At 39.2% G+C, this 18,845-nt stretch overlaps 1 protein-coding gene across 4 annotated transcripts; it reads right to left on the bottom strand.

The window, feature by feature from the left end:
- Positions 1 to 599: 599 nt before the first annotated feature.
- Positions 600 to 16,572, bottom strand: LOC128506449 (protein SON). 4 transcript variants are annotated; one of them, XM_053476887.1, is made up of 13 exons: positions 16,374 to 16,564; positions 13,929 to 14,032; positions 13,677 to 13,842; positions 11,639 to 13,146; positions 10,429 to 10,847; positions 10,198 to 10,332; positions 9,648 to 9,869; positions 9,444 to 9,554; positions 8,631 to 8,747; positions 5,589 to 5,736; positions 5,428 to 5,493; positions 3,668 to 3,783; positions 600 to 1,334 (listed from the first exon to the last, which is right to left on the bottom strand). In XM_053476887.1, exons 1-13 carry the CDS (start codon positions 16,454 to 16,456, stop codon positions 1,176 to 1,178), a joined length of 3,354 nt encoding a protein of 1,117 aa, XP_053332862.1. In that variant the 5' UTR covers positions 16,457 to 16,564; the 3' UTR covers positions 600 to 1,175. The 4 variants fall into 4 exon arrangements, 3 of the variants coding, with proteins under 3 accessions (XP_053332862.1, XP_053332864.1, XP_053332863.1); XR_008355713.1 differs by lacking the exons at positions 600 to 1,334; positions 3,668 to 3,783; positions 5,428 to 5,493 and adding an exon at positions 6,339 to 6,426 and having other exon boundaries at positions 5,598 to 5,736; positions 16,374 to 16,570; XM_053476889.1 differs by lacking the exons at positions 600 to 1,334; positions 3,668 to 3,783; positions 5,428 to 5,493; positions 5,589 to 5,736 and adding an exon at positions 5,759 to 6,426 and having other exon boundaries at positions 16,374 to 16,570.
- Between the last annotated feature and the right edge of the window lie 2,273 nt (positions 16,573 to 18,845).

Genomic DNA, 18,845 nt, shown 5'->3' with positions numbered 1-18,845 from the left:
ATTGTCATCCAAAAAGCATTATTTCGGGTTCTTAAAACAAGTGTAGATACAGATACTGATCAGTGTTGTCTGAAAATTTAAGTTTACTTAGATTCCTTATTTCAAATCCTTACCACTATCTAAAGATCAGTGCTGTGTATTACTGAACACCACTGTTGGGGGATGTTATTTTTTAACACAAAATGACTGTCATTAAAAAGTAATCGGTTACATTACAGTGTTACATTCTGATGAAAGTAACTAGTAGAGTATTTTTCTACTGCAGAAAATGAAAACTCAAGTCATCTAACGGACAAACACGTTAGATGACTTGTTACATCAAAAAAGTAATTACACCCAACACTGCTGGACACGCCTCATATCACGAGTTGAATAAATCAGACTATCTTGGTCTTGCTTATAAAGGCCTTGCTCTTCTCTCCTGGAGAAATCGATCAGCCTGAGAACCTCACCGGTGTTTCCATGTAGCACTTTTTCAGCAACCATGTGCAGCATGAACTATGATGGACGTTTAAATAATAAATTATTTCACTGGCTTTCTGTTCAGCTCCGCCCACTGATTCCCCTCCCACACAGCCATTACAATTAGTCACTCAAGATGTTTTTGGAGACGACAAAATTTATTACATTTTATCAAATAAAATATTCTACCTGTCCGTAACCCAAAACACTGGGGTAACGGGAGTGGTCCGAATTACATCATGTGCACAGACACAGACCAACGCAACACTACATCACACCAGTAACTTCTTCATAAAGAAGAAAATAAAAAATAAGTATATTTAACCATTATGTAACTAGGTTTTCATTTCTTTTAATTTAACCATTGTGTATAAAACAGAACCCAGAATAACCGGGAGGTGTATCATCTCAGATCGTTTAACAATCAAGTCTGCGGTACAACAGAAGGAGACAATAAACAATCTGGATTACAGAAAAATAGGCTCTTTTATGAAACTGAAGATACCTAACTTGTTAGAATCTACTGGTCAGTAATGAATTTTGGCTAAACCAAGAGATCACGCTTCAGCTCAAACATATACCGTTACAAATACAGATGTTTATCCTGCTGGACAGGTTTGTGTGAAATCTAAAACCAGTTACGATGGGTAAAGAACCAGAACGGATATCCCGCACAAAAGTCAATGAGAAATGTGTGTGTGTTGCGATGTTAATCAGGTGCTGGTGGCTGCTGTAAACTGAGGTCCTGAATGGACGCTGTCCCCTGCGATCTCCCCCATAGCCTGGAGAGCGACTGTAGCCGCCATGGCCTTGGCATGCTTTTTGTTGGGGCTGGCCGTCTGGGGCTGATAATCACATCCATTCACTACGACCTGAAAGCAGACGGACGAGAAAAATGAACACACAAGCCACATTTCTATTGCTTGAAGTCAGAAACGGTCAAATTAAAAGAGTCAACTGAAGAGTCTGTTGGTTGCAGTTGGAGTGTTTAAAGATGCCACAAAATCTCTGCAGTGAAGTAACCTTAATGAGATTTATCCATTTTATATCGTTACACTTCTCTATCCATAATACAGAACTGCTTTCAGCTTATCAGTGATTTGTCATCTTTCAGTGAAGCTGAAATGGAACCTTTGATATGAAAGTGGCAAAAAAAAGATCCAAAATTCTGAATTTGAATGTTTCTGTAAAGAAGGTTTCTACTGAGGTGTTGCTTCTTCTCTTTAAGAGATGCTAAATTGGATTAAAAACGTATAGCTAGGAGACTTAGCTTAAGAGCAATTTAGGACGCAACTCCGAGCAAGGAGAATAATAAACTAGTCTCAGAGAGGGGGTACACTGTCCCTGTTGCAGGTTATGACAGTCTTATAAAGAATGTGATTGGCTGTTAAAAACATAACAAAACAAAAAACACAATGAAGTGCTAGGAATTTGCGGGTCGACTGAAAAAAACAGCACTGTTACAGCACATTTGATGTTTTGCACCAGAACCACAGAGTGATGGTGGGGTGTGAAGAAATAATGAATTCATTTCTATAGAAAATACAGTGCTCAGCATAAATGAGTACACCCCACTACATTAGTCAGAAAACCTTTGGTTTCCTTTCAGAATCAACATTTTTTATGAGATACTATACTACAAAATACTCCCACAAATGTGGGCCATTGATTGCAAACAAGATTTGTTAATTTGAACACACAAAAAAGTGATTTTTCTAACAAATTCATTCAAGCCCATGTTGCAAAAATATGTACACCCCAATTATAGTCTAAGGAGAAAAGCCATACTTAAGACTACAAAATTCTAATTAACAGGCATTCAACCACAGGTGAGTCTAATGATTAATTAAAAAAGTGTCCAGCAGACAGGTGACTATAAAAGGGTATTACTTAAAGAAAAGCCCTTCCTATTTTATGCTGTCAGCAATGGCTCCACATGGAAGAGAAATTGTGAGGGCTACAAGAAGATCAGCAAAGCTTTACATATCAGTCAAAATACTGTAGCAAAAGTGATCCAAAAATGTAAGAAAGATGGAATTGCAACCATCTTACAGAGACGTTCAGGCCATCCATGGAAGTTAACATATCAACAGGAGCGTCTTCTGATAAGAAGCGTTGAAGAAAATCGCCATGCAAGTTCACTGCAGTTAGCTAAAGCAGTAGAAAGCCAAACTGGAGTGACCGTTTCCCATGGCACCATACGGCGAACACTGCAGAGGAATGGCATGCATGGGTATCGTCCACGAAGGAAGCCTCTCCTAAAGCCCATGCACAGAAAAGCATGCCTAGAATTTGCTAGGGCCCATGCTGAATAAGATGAAGACTACTGGGACTCTATACTTTGGAGTGATGAGATAAAGATCCCTGTTTTTGGAACTAATGTTTTCAAAACTGTATGGTGTCGTAAAGGTGAGGATTTCAAAGAAAAATGCATGGTGCCTACAGTGAAACATGGTGGTGGCAGTGTCCTTATGTGGGGCTGCATGAGTGCTGCTGGTGTTGGGGAGCTGCATTTCATTGATGGCATCATGAACCCAACAATGTACTGCTCTATACTGAAGGAGAAGATGGTGCCATCACTCCGTGCACTTGGTCGTCATGCACTTTTCCAACACGACAATGATCCAAAACACACATCTAAAGCTACTGTTGCATTTCTGAAGAAGAACAGGGTGAGAGTGGTTGAATGGCCAAGTATGTCTCCTGATCTGAACACCTGTGGGGAATTCTAAAGCGACAAGTTGAGCATTACTCTCCATCCAGCATCCAGGCTCTAAGACAGGTTATTCTTGAAGAATGGAAAAAAAAATAGATTTTGCAATATGTCGCCAACTTGTTCATTTCATGCCTAGAAGACTTGGTGCTGTTCCTATTCATTTTTGCTTCAACCAATTTGAGTAAAACTGAATTTTGTGATCCGAAAAATATTATTAACCTTAATCTCATGTTATGGAGTTTAAAAAGTGTTCAATAAAACTCAGCCTTGTGAAAATTTTGGAAAATGTTCTTTTGTTCATTGAGCTACTGATTAAATTCATACTTTTAAAGGGGGTGTACTCATTTATGCTGAGCACTGTATAAGCATTTTAATCCCTCATTACTTCCTGGGCTTATGTAATTGTTTGTTTGACTGGTAGTAAATCATTTCCATAAATACTAATACCATTCTTTCAATTTAACACAAAGATGTACACCATGCACTGACCTTAAACAGAAAATTTTTCCGGTGATCAGGTCCACTGTGAAGCACCATGACAAACTCTGGCTGTGGCCATTTTTTCTTATTACACAACTCCATTAATGCAGATACTGGATGCTTCCCTGTGTGAAATTATATAACTTATGTCATAAATAATGGCATTTATATGGTATAAATAATATCAAATACAGCTCTAGAAAAAAAAAAGACCGCTGTGTGTTGAGCAGTTTTTGTTTCACTTTTTTGTGAACTGCTGATAATATTTCTCCTAAATTCAAAATATTAACTATTGTTATTTAGAGTGTATATTTAAGGGAAATGACAATATCACAACACATCAGAATAACCCAAGATCATGTAATATTTGCATAACTAAATGCAAATCGTTTGTAAACAAGTTGTGTTAATGCTTTGGCTAAATAATATTAGGAAATCAGTATTTGGTGGAATAATGACCCCGATTTGCAATTACAGCTTTCACGCGTTTTGACCCTTCACCAGTTTTTCACATTGCTGTTGGTTAACTTTATTCCCCCTTTTTTTGCAAAAATTGCAAACACCTCATTATTCCTCGATGGTTTATGACCCTCTATCTTCCTCTTGATGACATTGAAGAAGTTTTCAGGAGTACATTGCAGTGCTCTCTTTTTTATTTTTTTTCCAGAGCTATGTTTGTCAATGCCTGATAAGGCACCAAAGCAAACAGGATAACAAGATTTCAACATCTGAACATTATATTATACATAATATATAGACCCGCTGGATGGAATTTATGGGATTTAAGGGGTATGAAAGTCAAACCAGGACTTGTGATGAAATTTGTCATGAATTAAGGAGTAAAACTGATCAACATTTAGACTTACGACTGTAACCGCAGTAAAACATGTGAATGGTGCAAACGCTTCAAAGAAGCCTGCATGTCTGTGAATGAGGTGGCTCAGAGCTCACTGCAGTCGTTCCCGCTCGTTTGCGTAACTTAGTTTGGGAGTGTTTTGCAAGATGAGCAAAAATTTCAACTTGATAAATGAGCGAGGATTTGCACTAAAAGTAGTTTGTATACGCTTTGTCTACTGAGCGTCATAAGATCACAACTGATCCAACGGTTCTTCTCTTTCCAGCGCTGTGGAATTTTGGGTAATCATCTCCCATGCTCGGTCTCAGGGTGCGTGCACCACTCCTATAGTACTGTTTATTATAAAACTGTGACCGTGTGTGTGTGTGTGTGTGTGTATGTGTGTGTGTGTAGTGACTGCTCTTTAGTAACTGTACTGCAATAATGGCTCTGTGTAACGGTGCAGGAGAGGAATCTGTTTAACGACAACGCAAGTTACATTTCCATGAAATCCTCAAAAGGAAGCAAAAAAAGTGTCATTAGAGAGGTTCCTTGTTAAAGTCGAACAAAAAAAGATTCCAGTTTAGCCAACAGCAGTGATTTCGTTAGTGTGTGTGTGTAAGAAAGTCGTCCTACACAATAAACGCCTCCCCTCTCTCGTCTCCATCACACCAGCATAATTCTTTTCAAAAGGTAAAGTGCAGGTTAATTAGTTTTATTTTTACTTTCTATTTTTATATAAATATTTTTGCATTGTGGAAGAATTATCTAAGTTTGCATTATTTTTCATGGACTAATTGCTTCTATAAGAGTGCTTTGGATTACAAGCACATTTCTAGAAAGTATTACACTCGCAATAACTATCTGTTTAATCTTTCATTTAATACCTTTAAATATTCAGCTCTAAATATTTTTTTTATAAAAAGAGACTTGCCTAAAAGATCCTTCATCATGACCAGATTGCCTGATTTCTGGGTCTTTTCCCCCTCAGCTACCAGACCTAAATGGACAAACCAAACCCAATGCATTATTAGATGTTGGGAATAACCACATTTATTGTAAAAGTGTATATTAAAAAGAGTGAGAACGCCTCACCCTTGCGGTCAGTTTTGAAGTCTATTACGATGGGTTCCACCGTGCCTTCTCTGTGTTTGCCGAGGCCTTCTCCAGAGCGCCACCCCATCTTTTTCATCAGCAACTCTCCCATGCCTCCCGAGACCGGAGCAGCACGCAGGAACTGGTCCTGGATGAAAAGAGCAGAAGAAGAAGAAGGGGAGGGTGGGGGGGGGTGGGATTGGAGAAAGATGGAGAGAAAGAAAAAAGAAAGAAGCACAAAGGAAATAGTAAGAGGTCACAGATCAAGAATGGACTTGAGCTTCAGAGCTTGAGCTTAAACAGAAATTAAAGGACCTCTTAACCATACTAGCTACAGTATCTTCTGGACCCAAGGACCTACAGATATCAGCAAAATCTCAAATAATAATACTGCTCATTATAATAGTAGTAGTAATATTACTTTCAGATTAAGCATTTTAAGAATGCTCTAAAAAGCAGCATTTCCAAAGATATATTTAAAAAAGTTATTAGTTTTTCTCTTACCAGGTCCTAATCGTGTAGGCATAGTTCAGAAAACTTCAAAAGAGACTAACATTACCATGCTACAGAAATGATATAAATATTTAAGAAAATGTCATTGTTTTCAGTGACAGAGGAATCAAAAGCAACCTTACCACCCACCAGTTCAGTTGAAACACACACACACACACAGTCATGGCAGAAATGTTTTCATTAGAGTGGAGACAAAGCCACATGAATAGAAATATGGGTGTTGTATGACGTACGTACCTAGGCCCTCATCATCGGCTGTGCATCTGACGTGAATAGAAGGGGCCTGACAGTGACCATGGCAACAAGGCAGCTACAAGGACTGACCCTGCAACAAGTTTCCATATAGAGTGGTGAGAGTTCACAGGGCACACTGTGAACCCCCACCCCTCTTCTGCCCCTGCCCCACCACCCCAAACCCCACCAGCAGGGAAACATATCAAGTAGTGAAACACCTTGTGAAAATCCTTGAACCCAGAAAGTGAGATACTGACAATGGATGATAAATACTACATAAATTACATCTTAAGAAAAGAAAAAAAGAAAACTCTTCACACAAGTCTGTATATTTAAATTAAATGTTGTCTAGTTTGTATACAAGTCACCTCCTTGGACATTTTTGCAGATCTTCCTTACAAATGAAATGCTGATCAAATGCTATAAACTAATACTTAATACATATGTGTGTGTGTGTGTGTGTGTGTGTGTGTGTCTGTCTGTCTGTATGTCTCTCACTGTCTTCATTTATAATATAATTGAAAAGTGTCGTATGTCTTTAAGTAAGTGAACTTTTCCATGGCAGAAGCAAACCACTGATGAAACAGACTAAATCTCTCTGGATTTGTGAATGCTATGGCATTCACAGAGAATGTTCTTTACACACACACACACACACACACACACGGTTGAAAAAAGTTTAAAAAAAATGTGAAACAGTTAATAAATGGTTTTCATTTAGAATGTTATTGAAGCAGTAAGGAGCTTGGAATATTTTAAGAAATCCTCTTGGATGAACCCTTCAGATGTACACAGATCAGCCATAACATTAAACCCCCCTGCCTAATACCATGTACGCTCTGAAGGAGTGCTATGGTATCTGGCACCGAGACATTATAAGCACACATATATAAGTTGTGAGGTAGGACCTCCATAGATCAGACTTGTTTGTCCAGCAGATCCGATAGAGTAGGGTTCGGCAAACAGTGGCTCCAGAGCCGCATGTGGCGCTTTCATCCCTCTGCTGTGGCACTCTGTGGCTTTGGAAAATAAATAAATGACTATTTAATTTAAATAGATTTTATTTTAGTTCATTAGTTTTTTTTTTATTTTAAACTAAATTTTGGGATTATGGTGATCTTGTAGCATTAAAATAAAACGTGTTTAATTTTTAAAGCCTGCCAACACGCGATTTATTGAGCTCTGCGTGTACCGACACCCTTCCATTCACTTTTTTGAGCGATTCTGTGCTAAGGTAAATCTCCTGATGGATCAGACCAAACTAGACTTTATTCTCCACATGGATCAATGAGCTATGGCCTACCCCATCCCCCCAGTTCACCTTCCTTTGGTAAATACTAACGTGAACAACCCATGAGACCTGTTTTGGAGATGCTTTAACCCGGTCAATTAGCCATCACAATATGGCGCTTGTCAGCGTTACTAAGGACCGTATTCCTGTCAATTTGTCCTACACATCAAGTTAAAGAACTGACTGCTCACTTGCAGCCTAATAGATCTCACCCTTGACATGAGCCATTGTATGTAGCCACTGACGATCAATGTTTGTTTCTTCACCTGTCAGTGGTTTGAATGTTATGACTGATTGGTATAAACAGTTTTGATTTAACTTCCTGGTCACTGCATTATTCCATGTGTGTTAATGTCTATATAAAAACAGTTTCCATCAAAAATAGGACAGATTGTTGTTCCAGTTCCCAGGATGTCCTAGTAGACTCCCTATCACTACTACTGGAAGTTCACTCTTTTATTTTTGATATAATAAACTTTGATATTTCAATCAGGGTTGCTCCATGTGACTTACTTCAAGTGCTTTTCCTTCCTCCCATCTTTCAAAGAAAACTTACTAAGTAGTCTATAGTCAATGAGTGAGGCATGATGGCCCTCTTGCAATGCACCTGCTACAACAGAATTTCACACACACACACACAGACAAAAAAATAATAAAATCTGCATGACCCTGCTGGAAAGGTGTACCCACACCACAAAAAAAAAAAAAAACACATCATAAACACATCCAAATTAAATCACTGTGTTGGAGGAAGGTGTGTGTTCCAGTGCTAACAGAACAGACATCTCAAAAAAAGATTTTTACATCATGGTGAGACTTGCGTATCGAAACAGCAACAGAAGCTGTAGGAAAAGATATTAAATGCTTCCCAAGTGTGCTGCAATGATGGCTGTATATCTACAAGAGTTAGGGGGGACATGCTGTCCTAAACATAATATAAATCACACACACAAAAAAAAAACTAGATCCCTGTTCCAAATTCTGGCACTAGGTCGTGCCTTTACCTTCTTGATCCAAGCCTGTGGGCCACTGTTGGACAGCTCTTCAGATGAGAGCACTTGAGCACCTGTAGAACCGGTGAATAGGCCTGGGATAGTGTTGGACTGGGCCCAAGCATCCACCTGTAAATACACAACCAATTACATCTAAATAAAAAGAAGAAAAAGAAAGAACACTGTACACTAACCCTTGCTGTTAAAGATAAGTGCTAAAATATGTTGCTGTTGAGTTGAGTGCAGCATCTGTCTTTCTGACAAAGGGAATCACGCTAAAAGATCTCAAAAAGCCTGTCACCATGCCGCGATCTAAAGTAATTCAAGAACAGATGAGAAACTATGGGGTTTGGTCTGGGGTTGGTTTGCAGCTTCAGGATCTGGACGACTTGCCATAATTAATGGAACTATAAATTCTGACATTTAGATCCCAACGGCCCCCAACAGCAGTTCGAAAATATGCGGTCGCCTGGCATCACGTGGTTTGGAGGTAACATGTGACAGTCTTCGGCCCTCCCGACTGAGTTGTAGTAGTAGCCTTAATGTGGAAGCCCCCTAGTGGCGAGGAGGAATTGGACATGACTAAATTAGAGAGAAAATCCATTTTTTTTCACCATCTCTACAAGCAAGTGTTTGAGGAACAAAGTGCCAGTGGTACTAAACCCACCTGCAATAATTAGCAGTGGTGAGCCTATTCACATACCATGGAAACTATCTAATTGAATGGAAATTTCATGGTTTATTTTTACATAATTAAGAAACAAGTAAACTGTAATTTATTTACGTGCTTTTTCATAAATCCTCTCTCATCACTGTTGAGCCTACCTGCTCCTGTGCACGATTAAGCATGCACATGGCGTTGATGTCAAAGGGATTCTCTGCCAATCTCTTCTGCGCCACTGCTCTTTCACTAATTGCAAGCGTGATGTCCACTGGCTGAAGACATAAAAGAAGAAAATGAAACACTATTTAGAACTATTGCATCCAAGTTCATAAGGAGGACCGCAGTCTAAAATGAGGAGAACTGACCTGTGAGGGTGCCTCAGGGAAGACGCTATCGCTGACTTTGGTTTGATCCTCAGCCCCAGAAGATACTGACGGGGTCCCTGCCTTATCAGTCTTCTTGTCCACGGGCATCCATTCTCCGTACACACCATCTTCCTCTTTTTTGCGGTGCTGAGAACCCGAAGACACCGGGAACTCCTTGGCAAAGGCAGCCTCAGACCTGACTGTCGGCTTTACCGAAGGGTTCTGAAGAAGGGGAAGGGACATGGTGGTACAGGAAAATGGGGTTACTGTAAAATACAGGAAAGGGAGAAATTCAGTAACATGACTGGTTGAAGAAAATCTATTGGAATCACAAATGGACGACCAAACCAAATAAAATGTTGAAAAAAAAATGTTCAATTGTCTTATCGTTTTTTAATTATTGATCTTCAACCACTCATGTTGAGTTCATTTTTATTTCCATGCAGCTGTTATAATTATAAACCAGTGAATCCGATAACAGATTGCTATTTATCAATAAAACCATGACAAATCAAAAAAGTACTTCTGTATCTATGTGCATCATACATACACTGAGACTGAAGGTAATGCCCTTATTCTCCTTAAGGGCAGCACCTCCAAACGGCCTGTCATCGTCCTCATCATCTGAAACATGCGGCTTCGCGATAGCCATCTCCTCCTTACTCTCTGCGATCTTTTTGCATTTCTGAAAAGCACCATGACGAATATTTATATATTTAAACGTATATTTTTTTGGTTGTATGTGCAAAATCATAGCATCTTTCAAACAAAAATCTCATACTTCCGTGAGCTCCTTGATGCTGTAGCTGTTTGCTTGCTTTGCCAGTTTCTTTTTCGCTTCTTCGATAGAGACCAGATTGAGATTTGGTGTGGCTGACGGTGGAGGCTTGTTGGTTATTGTAGGCAGGGGGGCCAACTGTGGCATGGCAGTAAGAGCGTTCATGCCCGATAAAGCTGCGGTCATGGTGGCAGCAGTCATGCTAGCCACGGCAGCATTCATGGACATGTTCGACATCCCTTGTATTCCCATGGGAATATTAACAGGTAAGGGAAGAGATAAGGGCAATGATGCGGGATTTGGGGTTGGCAAAGGCAGCTGAAGGACGGTTTTTGGCCTTAGGCTCTCTGGAATTGGCATGCCGGCTTTAGCACACATGGCTGCGGCATTAGCCTTGGCGATTTCAAGAAGCTGTTCTTTATCTGTAAAAGGAAAAATGGTTTAGTGAAACACAACAAAACAAATGCGAAAATAATAGCATTTATAAGTTAGAAACTCATGTAACACTCGGTGAAAGAATCGACACTACTCTACAGTATATACTTGATAAAATGCAATGCAGTGCAGTGTGATAGTGATGAGTCGTTCATAAACGATTCGTTCTTTTTGAAGTCTTTACTGAGTCTCAGAAGAACGAGTAGTCTCAGAGAGTGATCTGTTAATTTTCTACTGGGTGCGCACGCGCAAATCATCACAAAACCTTTGTGGGTTATGTACAGGAAACAGAAATGAGCGATTCTTTCCCAATGACTCTTCTACTCCGAGTCGTTCGTTCTTTTGTCACGTGACTCCCATAGACGCTATGCGGGGCAATAGACTCAAGAGAATGAATGACTCGGACTTGAAGACTCGTGAGAAGAAACATTCTATTCCGTTTCCTGTGTAAAGCACTGCATAGCGTCCATGAGAGTCACGTGACAAAAGAACGAACAATTGAGCTGCTCATTCTGTTTATTATAATATGACATTGTAATATTTTCATTACTGAAATTCAGAGCCAAAATGTGTATATGTAGACGTGTTTCATTATTGAAATTGTAACATTTTATTTTATTTCTAAACAGAGGAACAAAATTAGCTAAATGACTCAAAAAAAGATTTAAAAAACCAAGTCACTAAAATGATCCAAACTTCCCGTCACTAGTGTGTGTGAATGCAATGCGATGTTAAAACAGTATAAGTGAAAAGAACTTTAAGGACAACGTCACTGTACCCAGCTCGGTAAGGCGTGGAGGTGTCTTGCTGGCACTACGGCGGGTTCGAGAGGTGGACCTTTTTTTCCGCAGGATGACAACAGGAGAACGGCTCGGTTCTCGTTTCCACCGATCCCTCTGACTAAACATTCGGCCCCTGAAAGCACCTCTTTTCCGACGTGAGCCAGACCTAGACCTTCTGGATTTGGAGCGGGACCTGTGTCTAGATTTCGAGCGTTTTCTATCTGAGGTCCTTGACCTTCTCCGGCGCCGCGGCGAATGGGACTTTGACCTTTTCCTTTTGGGCGACTTGGATTTAGAACGTCTGGTCCGTTTTCTAGACCTGGATCTTTTCCTTTGCAAAGGAGACTTTCTGCTGTTCCTGGAGGATGACCTGGACTGCCGTCGTTTATGAGGAGAACTTGAAGTTGATCTTTTTCTCGAGGGTGATTTTGAGGGCCTTTGCTTTAGTAATTTGGACTTCTGTTGAAATATTTGTGAGTCTTCCTGTTCAGCATTACTAATTTCTTCTTTTTCTTCAGTGCTTTGGAGGTGTACATCATCTGAGATACATGCTGGAACGTCTTTTATATCCATAGGTATTGTAGGTGTAAGGTTGGTCTCAGAAGAGCCAGAGACACACACACCTGCATCCAATAAAGGAATCGGTCTCCATGAGCCAGCAGGTCTGGGAACTTGCTCTTCGTTTATAATGACATCTTTAATAATAATGGCAGAGGGGGTCGCTGGGTCGTTTTTTTCATTTTCTGCTTCGTTTAAATTTGTCTTTAGAGAGTCATCAACGTGCTCTGTTTTTTCCATAGCTGTACTGTTAGTTTGTCTCTCGCTCTCAGGATGCTGATCACTTAAAACAGATCTCGATTTTGACCGGGAACTTGATGTAGAACGCCGGTCATTCGGGCGAGACCTAGACCGTCTGGAATGAGGTGAATAGGACCTACTTTTTGACCGAGACCTTCTGCTCTTCTTTACATTAGACCTTGATCTATATTGTCTAGACTGTGATCTGGATCGTGAGCGTCTGCCTCTTGTGGCTGAACGGGATCTGGACCGTTTGTTACGTCGTCGTAATCTCGAATGTGACCTGGATCTACTCCTTTGTCTTTTTTGTGTAGAACGTCTTGGACTTTTCCTTGAAAGGGATTTGGACCTTGATCTTGGAGATTGTTTTGGTGACCGGGACTTGGATCTATGTCTTGTTTTCTTTTTGCCCGAGCTGGAACGGGAGCGCTGCCTTCTCAAATCCTTGTCTTGCCGGGGTGTACTTGAGCGACTAGAGCTTCTTTTGGCTATTTTACTGACTTTGAGTTTGTCAGAAGTGGTCTCGAGCTTGGGAATTATGTCCGGTAAATCTTGAGGCATCTTCACAGTTAAGGATTTAGCAGTTTCTGCCAAGGGGATCATTTCAGAGACTGATTCAGAAGAGCTACCAGAGTGTAAATCAGATTTTTTTCCTTTTTCTCCATGTTTATGTTTTTTCTGTTTCTTTCTCTTCTTTTTCTTTACACTGCAAAAAACATTAAACAGAACCAAATTAAATTTTACCAAACTGATGTGGCTTTTATTAAAGTCCCAGGAAACAAAACATTTTAAAAATATTTGTATGTTTGTCTGATCTTCTCTTATCCTCTCAGATACATTACATTTGCATTTTCAAGTGAAATTTATTTAAATATTACTGTAAGCAATGGGTAGCTTTATAAAAAAAATACTTGAAGATTAAGCTTGGGTATCATGGCAGATCGATGTAAAAGATGTTTGTGGCATAAAATAATCAAGTAAGTATCTTCTGGAACCACAGTTCAATCTATTCAGTTAAAATTATCACAGTAATTTGCACTTTGCTGTCTAATTTTAAAGTTAAGCCATATGACTAGTCACTAGAATCACCACATAAATGTGGGTAGATATTGGCACGTCACATTTTATTTAATTGTTTAGAATATTTACGTGCAAAAAATACCTAATGATCTATAAATGAAACTCCATCTACTCAAAATCAACTGATATTTAACTTTAAACATGATCCGTGAATACCTTTCCTGCGTCTCTCCACCAGACTCTGAGCTGCTCTCTCTATCTTCTTTCCGTTTCTTCTTCTTCTTTTTGCTTTTGTGTTTTTTGTGCTTTTTGGATTTCTTGTGTTTTGTATTAAATTCTTCTTTGCCCCCATTGCCTTGAGATGTAGCGTTTGAGACTTTATCTAAAAATGGGGGAGAAAAAAGATTAGTTTTTATTGTTGGCGTTTGTTTGTGGTGAAATCATGGACTGAATGGAAGCCTGACTCACCTGTGGCTGTGCTCAGTGCGTCAACCTGAGGGGCGTCTTTATTCAGTCCCGTCCCTAGGTCAGTGTGTGACTCCCCATTATTAGTTTCCATTTGGTCTGTATGGCTGGGGGGGAAAATACAGCAGTTTTTAAGCGGTTCCTCGAAGTTTAATACTTTTCCTTCCTTTCACATCATTGTTTTCTTTTCATTTTCAGATGACTATTTTATTCTGTGTGAGTGTGTTCACTTGTTTCATTGATGCTTATAAATGCGGTTTTCTTATAAAACATTTTTTAACAGCCCTTTATTATGATTTCTGCTTAGAATGATACTGATCTTATTCTGTTTGATACCAAAACATATTTATAATACAGCAAGTCCGCAACTAACTAACGAGTTCCGCTCCGGAAGCACGTTCGTAAATCCGATTTGTTCTTGACAAAGTAAGTCTTATACGCCTATGACATAAATATACTGTACAATGTAAAGCATACCAATCCACTTGACTAAATCTGTCCTTTTTTCCCCAAAACCGAAACTGCGCCTAAGGAAATTAATTGCACGTGTCAAATGTAACAGTGTTGTCTCTGCACCTTTAAATCACGATAGGAATCCTGGACACCATTTTGTCTCAGAGCTGTTTTTCACTGTATTGGACTATGAACTCAGTTTTGTTGAGGATTTTCAGGAATTAGGATTATTCACCATCATTTTGACATTTTTAATCATCGTGCTCCCGGACTAATTCAGTGAAACCGGTGAGGGCGACTAATTTCTCCCACACACATGCGACATTTTATACATTCACTTACACACTGAAGATATTGTACATAAGTGTAAATATTGGTATCTGGTGCACTGCAGTGTCTATTTTTTTGTACAATACACGTGAGCTTGCATGTTAAGTTGATGCAGGAAAATGACTGAACATGGGCCCAAGCCATTAAACCTTAGTGCAAAGCACCAACCCCTGAGCTCACCACCATTAACCTTAAACAAACATCATGTCCACTGAGCAGAGAGTCTTTGTGACTGTGAGCAGACTTTGGTGACTATCCTGCACTTGACACAACTCTCTGCTTACATCACGTCTGCTGGTTATAGGGGTGTGGACATCAGCATCATTACACTCAACAATTCTCTAGGTGTAACACCTGTGTGAGTTGTGCTTCAAGGAATTGTCAATCAATCCCTCAACATCACTGATCACTTTGTCTCACCAAGCAGTTCTTAGACACGGATAAGCGAGTTTGGTGGTGGAAAACTTGAGTCCTGACCAGGGCTGTGCGATTAATTGAAATCGTATTGAAATCGCGATGTGAATATGCACGATTTCTAAATCGCCTTACAGCATGATTTTTTTGCACGCTCCCGACTTTTCAAACAGTCTAAACAGAGCGCGAGAACAGGAGACCCAGCTTAACGACAAATAGTCTGCAGAAACAGGGATAATGAGTTCAGCACAGGAAGACTTGGTGCCCCAAAAAAAAGTCAACATCTGTGGTGTGGGATTACTTTGAATACAGGAAAGATGATGTATCACAGAGCTAGGTAATTTGTAAAACCTGTCAGTCTGTCGTTGCGGCGAAACAGGGTAACACAACAAACCTATTTCAACACCTGAAGCAGCGTCACAAAGAGGTCTATGACTTATGCATGGCAAAAAAATCTGGGGACACGAAGAAAAGTACACCCCAAACACGTTTGGAACCAGGTTATTAAAAATCAATATTGCAGGCATTTGCAAGCTGCACACACACTTAATTTTCAGCATAGGGCTGTTCTAGAGACACCTTTACCTTTTGTTACACCTTTACTAGGTGATTTTTTTTTTTTTGCCTTATGTCTGTTTTAGAGACATGTTACAGGTCTTTGATAAAGATCTAATTGTTTTCTCAGGTCTTCTTATCCCCATTAAGGCCATAGAGATTATATTCTACTCTATATGATTTAGTGTACTGTATTATGTGCCTCCAGCATTCAGAACTGTAGAAATGTAGGAAAAACAGTCAGTGTTACACATCTCCACACTCACTTTCATAACAGATTTACTAAATGTAACTCAGTATAGGGTTTTTTTCATGTGCGTGCGTGTTAAGCTTGCAGACCAAACGTGAAAACACGCATTTTATTATTGCTGCACATTCAGGCAATGTAAACAAACAAACAAACAAACAAACACCGCGCGCGCTAGTAAACACCTGTCTGTTAGCTGCAGCTGGCTGTAGGCCAGGACTCTCTCTCTCTCTCTCTCTCACACACACACACACACACACACACACACACACACACACTAACCTTATATAATAAGACATTATCACTCTGTACACACACTGTGTAACTCCCGGTTAGCTCGTTGCTAACCGGGCCCGTTATTGAGCTCTGAACACTAGCGTTAGTATCACCGCCGCGCGCCGAGTTTTATTACTAGCGCTACATAAATACATCAATAAACACAAAGTCACCTCTTATCGTGGCCTTCATCTTCTATCTCCTTTATTTTATTCATTACAAAATCCCGAAATATTTGTTCTATATTGGTTGCCATTTCCTCCAGCCAAGCTCGGAGGACTCGATTGACTGATGTCCCACAATGCCTCTGTGCAGACCGGAAACGGGGAGATCGGACTTCCGGCTTCCATTTGCCGCCGTTTACACCTTACTGTTTTTTTGTTGCTGAAAACAATACCATTCAAATCAAACAACACAAGAGGATAAAAGTATAAAGATTTTTCTTCAAAGGATAAATGTATTACATTTATTATTTTTTTTAAACTAAAAAAAAAAATTATACAGATTAAATTTATTATAAAATATTTACCCCCCTTCTTATAGTAAAAAAAAAATACATAAATAAAACAACATCTTTATATATCAGGGAAAAAGAACAAGAATATTTGACCAAAATCTTTTGGTATAATCACAGGTCCAACACTCTTTACTGTTAAACTCCTCTGATAAAATTGGAAGGTTTTGTGAGGTGAAAATAATAATAAAGAACAGAAATAAACTAAGATAATTCATATAAAATATTTTAGATTAAAAAAAAAGTTAAAATATTAAAATGATTTAGAGGGGCCAAGTTTCAGTCAATAAAATTTTCTTCAAGCTGACGTCTGAATTTCATGTTCATGTTAGGATTCAGATCTCTATATTATATATGCAAGTATATAAAAATAGCATTTAAAATTTCAGTAAAATTTAAATAAAATGTATTGTCATTTTTCAGTAACCACGTTAATATGGACAGTTTGATCTTTGATGGCCGTGTTTATTTCCATGTATTTGTATGGAATACTAACAACAATGTTTAATCAATCTTTAGTGTGTATACATTTGCACACTGCTGGGCTGTAAATGTGAATGTGAAAGGACTCTCCTTGCTCTGTCGTACTGTGCTCTCAGTTCAGATATTTTTTACCTTGGACCGCTGTGGATAAGTTTGATAAAAAGACCTGTGTCTGATAAATGACATGTAAAGATAGTTCTGACCAATGCACAGACAAAACCTTTTTCTTATTTACTGTATAAAGATAATAAAATTATCACTCACTTATCTTCTATACCGCTTTATCCTGTATTCAGGGTCATGGAGGGTCTGGAGCCTATCCCACAAGGCTTAGGACACGAGGCAGGGTAAACATTGGACAGGGTGCCAATCCATCACAGGGCACACACACATACTCACACACACTCACACACTATGGGCAATTTGGAAACGGCAATTAGCCTAATCTGCATATCTTTGGACTGTGAGAGGAAACTGGTGTACCCGCAGGAAACCCACCCAGCACAGGGAGAACATGTAAAGAGCCTGGCCGGGAATGCAACGTGACAGTGCTAACCGCTACACCACCATGTCACATAATAAAATTATGTTGTAATATATATTTTTATAGCAAGTATGTAGGGGTGTGGGGGGTTTGGAGAGGAACCCGCCCCTGGGGGGCATTTTAATGCATAACACTGGACTCTCAGTTCAGGAATTTGTGCATGCCCTTACCAAGGACTGCTGCAGACATTTGCTCTGAATCTTGACTCTGGCCTAAGTTGGCTTTATTCATTCCTTTAATTTTTCAAAAGTAAGATTTGAGTATATCACAAAGAAAAAAAATATTGTTGGAAATACTTACAAAACTGATACAAATACAAGTCTGCTTTCAAGTCAAATCAGGACCTTTAACTGCACAAAATAACAGAACACAGTTATGAAAGCTAAATAAAAACTACCTTAATTTCTCTATATAATCCCCTGCTACACTAATGCACTTATATCAGTGCTTCATTAGTGCTTGGATACAAGTTTACTCAGTACACTGGAGCCATGACCGGACTGCCTGCTTCACGTCAGAAATGCTGGCCTCCCAAGAACTCCTTTAATGCCTCAAACAGATATTGTGTAAACAGATATTACAGACAGATGCATTTCTTATGCAATTTGGTGAGAAGTGACCTGTAGATTTTCAAGGATCAACCTGTTAAATGTTCACAGGAATGATTGCAGTGGGCTTCAAGCCACCTCGGCTGGGATCGTAATTCATGCCAAACATTTGCACCATCCATATGTTTTACTTTATGTGTTTATATCATCATATTGTGCTTGAAGTCTTCTGTATATGTCAATCATTTTCACACCCTTGTAGTCCTGGTTTGATTCGAACGCCCATCGTGATTGCCTCAATTTTTTTATTTGATCAAGCACAATTTGTTTACAGTATTGTATAATCTCTGTGGACTTTAAATATACTGTTTTGCTGTTGTTATCTTGTGTTAAATGGGTTTAGTAAATGATGGAATGGATTTGTGTTTAGGATGCAGCTGTTACTGCACTCTACATTCTCTTACTTGTGATGCTTTGTGTTGAAATGAATATAGGATTTCATGTTTTGTGAGACACATTATACTAATTGAGATCACAGACAATAAATGAACACATA

The sequence above is a fragment of the Clarias gariepinus genome, chromosome 18 (assembly GCF_024256425.1).
Source record: "Clarias gariepinus isolate MV-2021 ecotype Netherlands chromosome 18, CGAR_prim_01v2, whole genome shotgun sequence".
NCBI classification, from domain to species: domain Eukaryota; kingdom Metazoa; phylum Chordata; class Actinopteri; order Siluriformes; family Clariidae; genus Clarias; species Clarias gariepinus.
The sequence above is the reverse complement of the archived record's forward strand: the minus strand, read 5'-3'. Positions and strand labels throughout refer to the sequence as shown.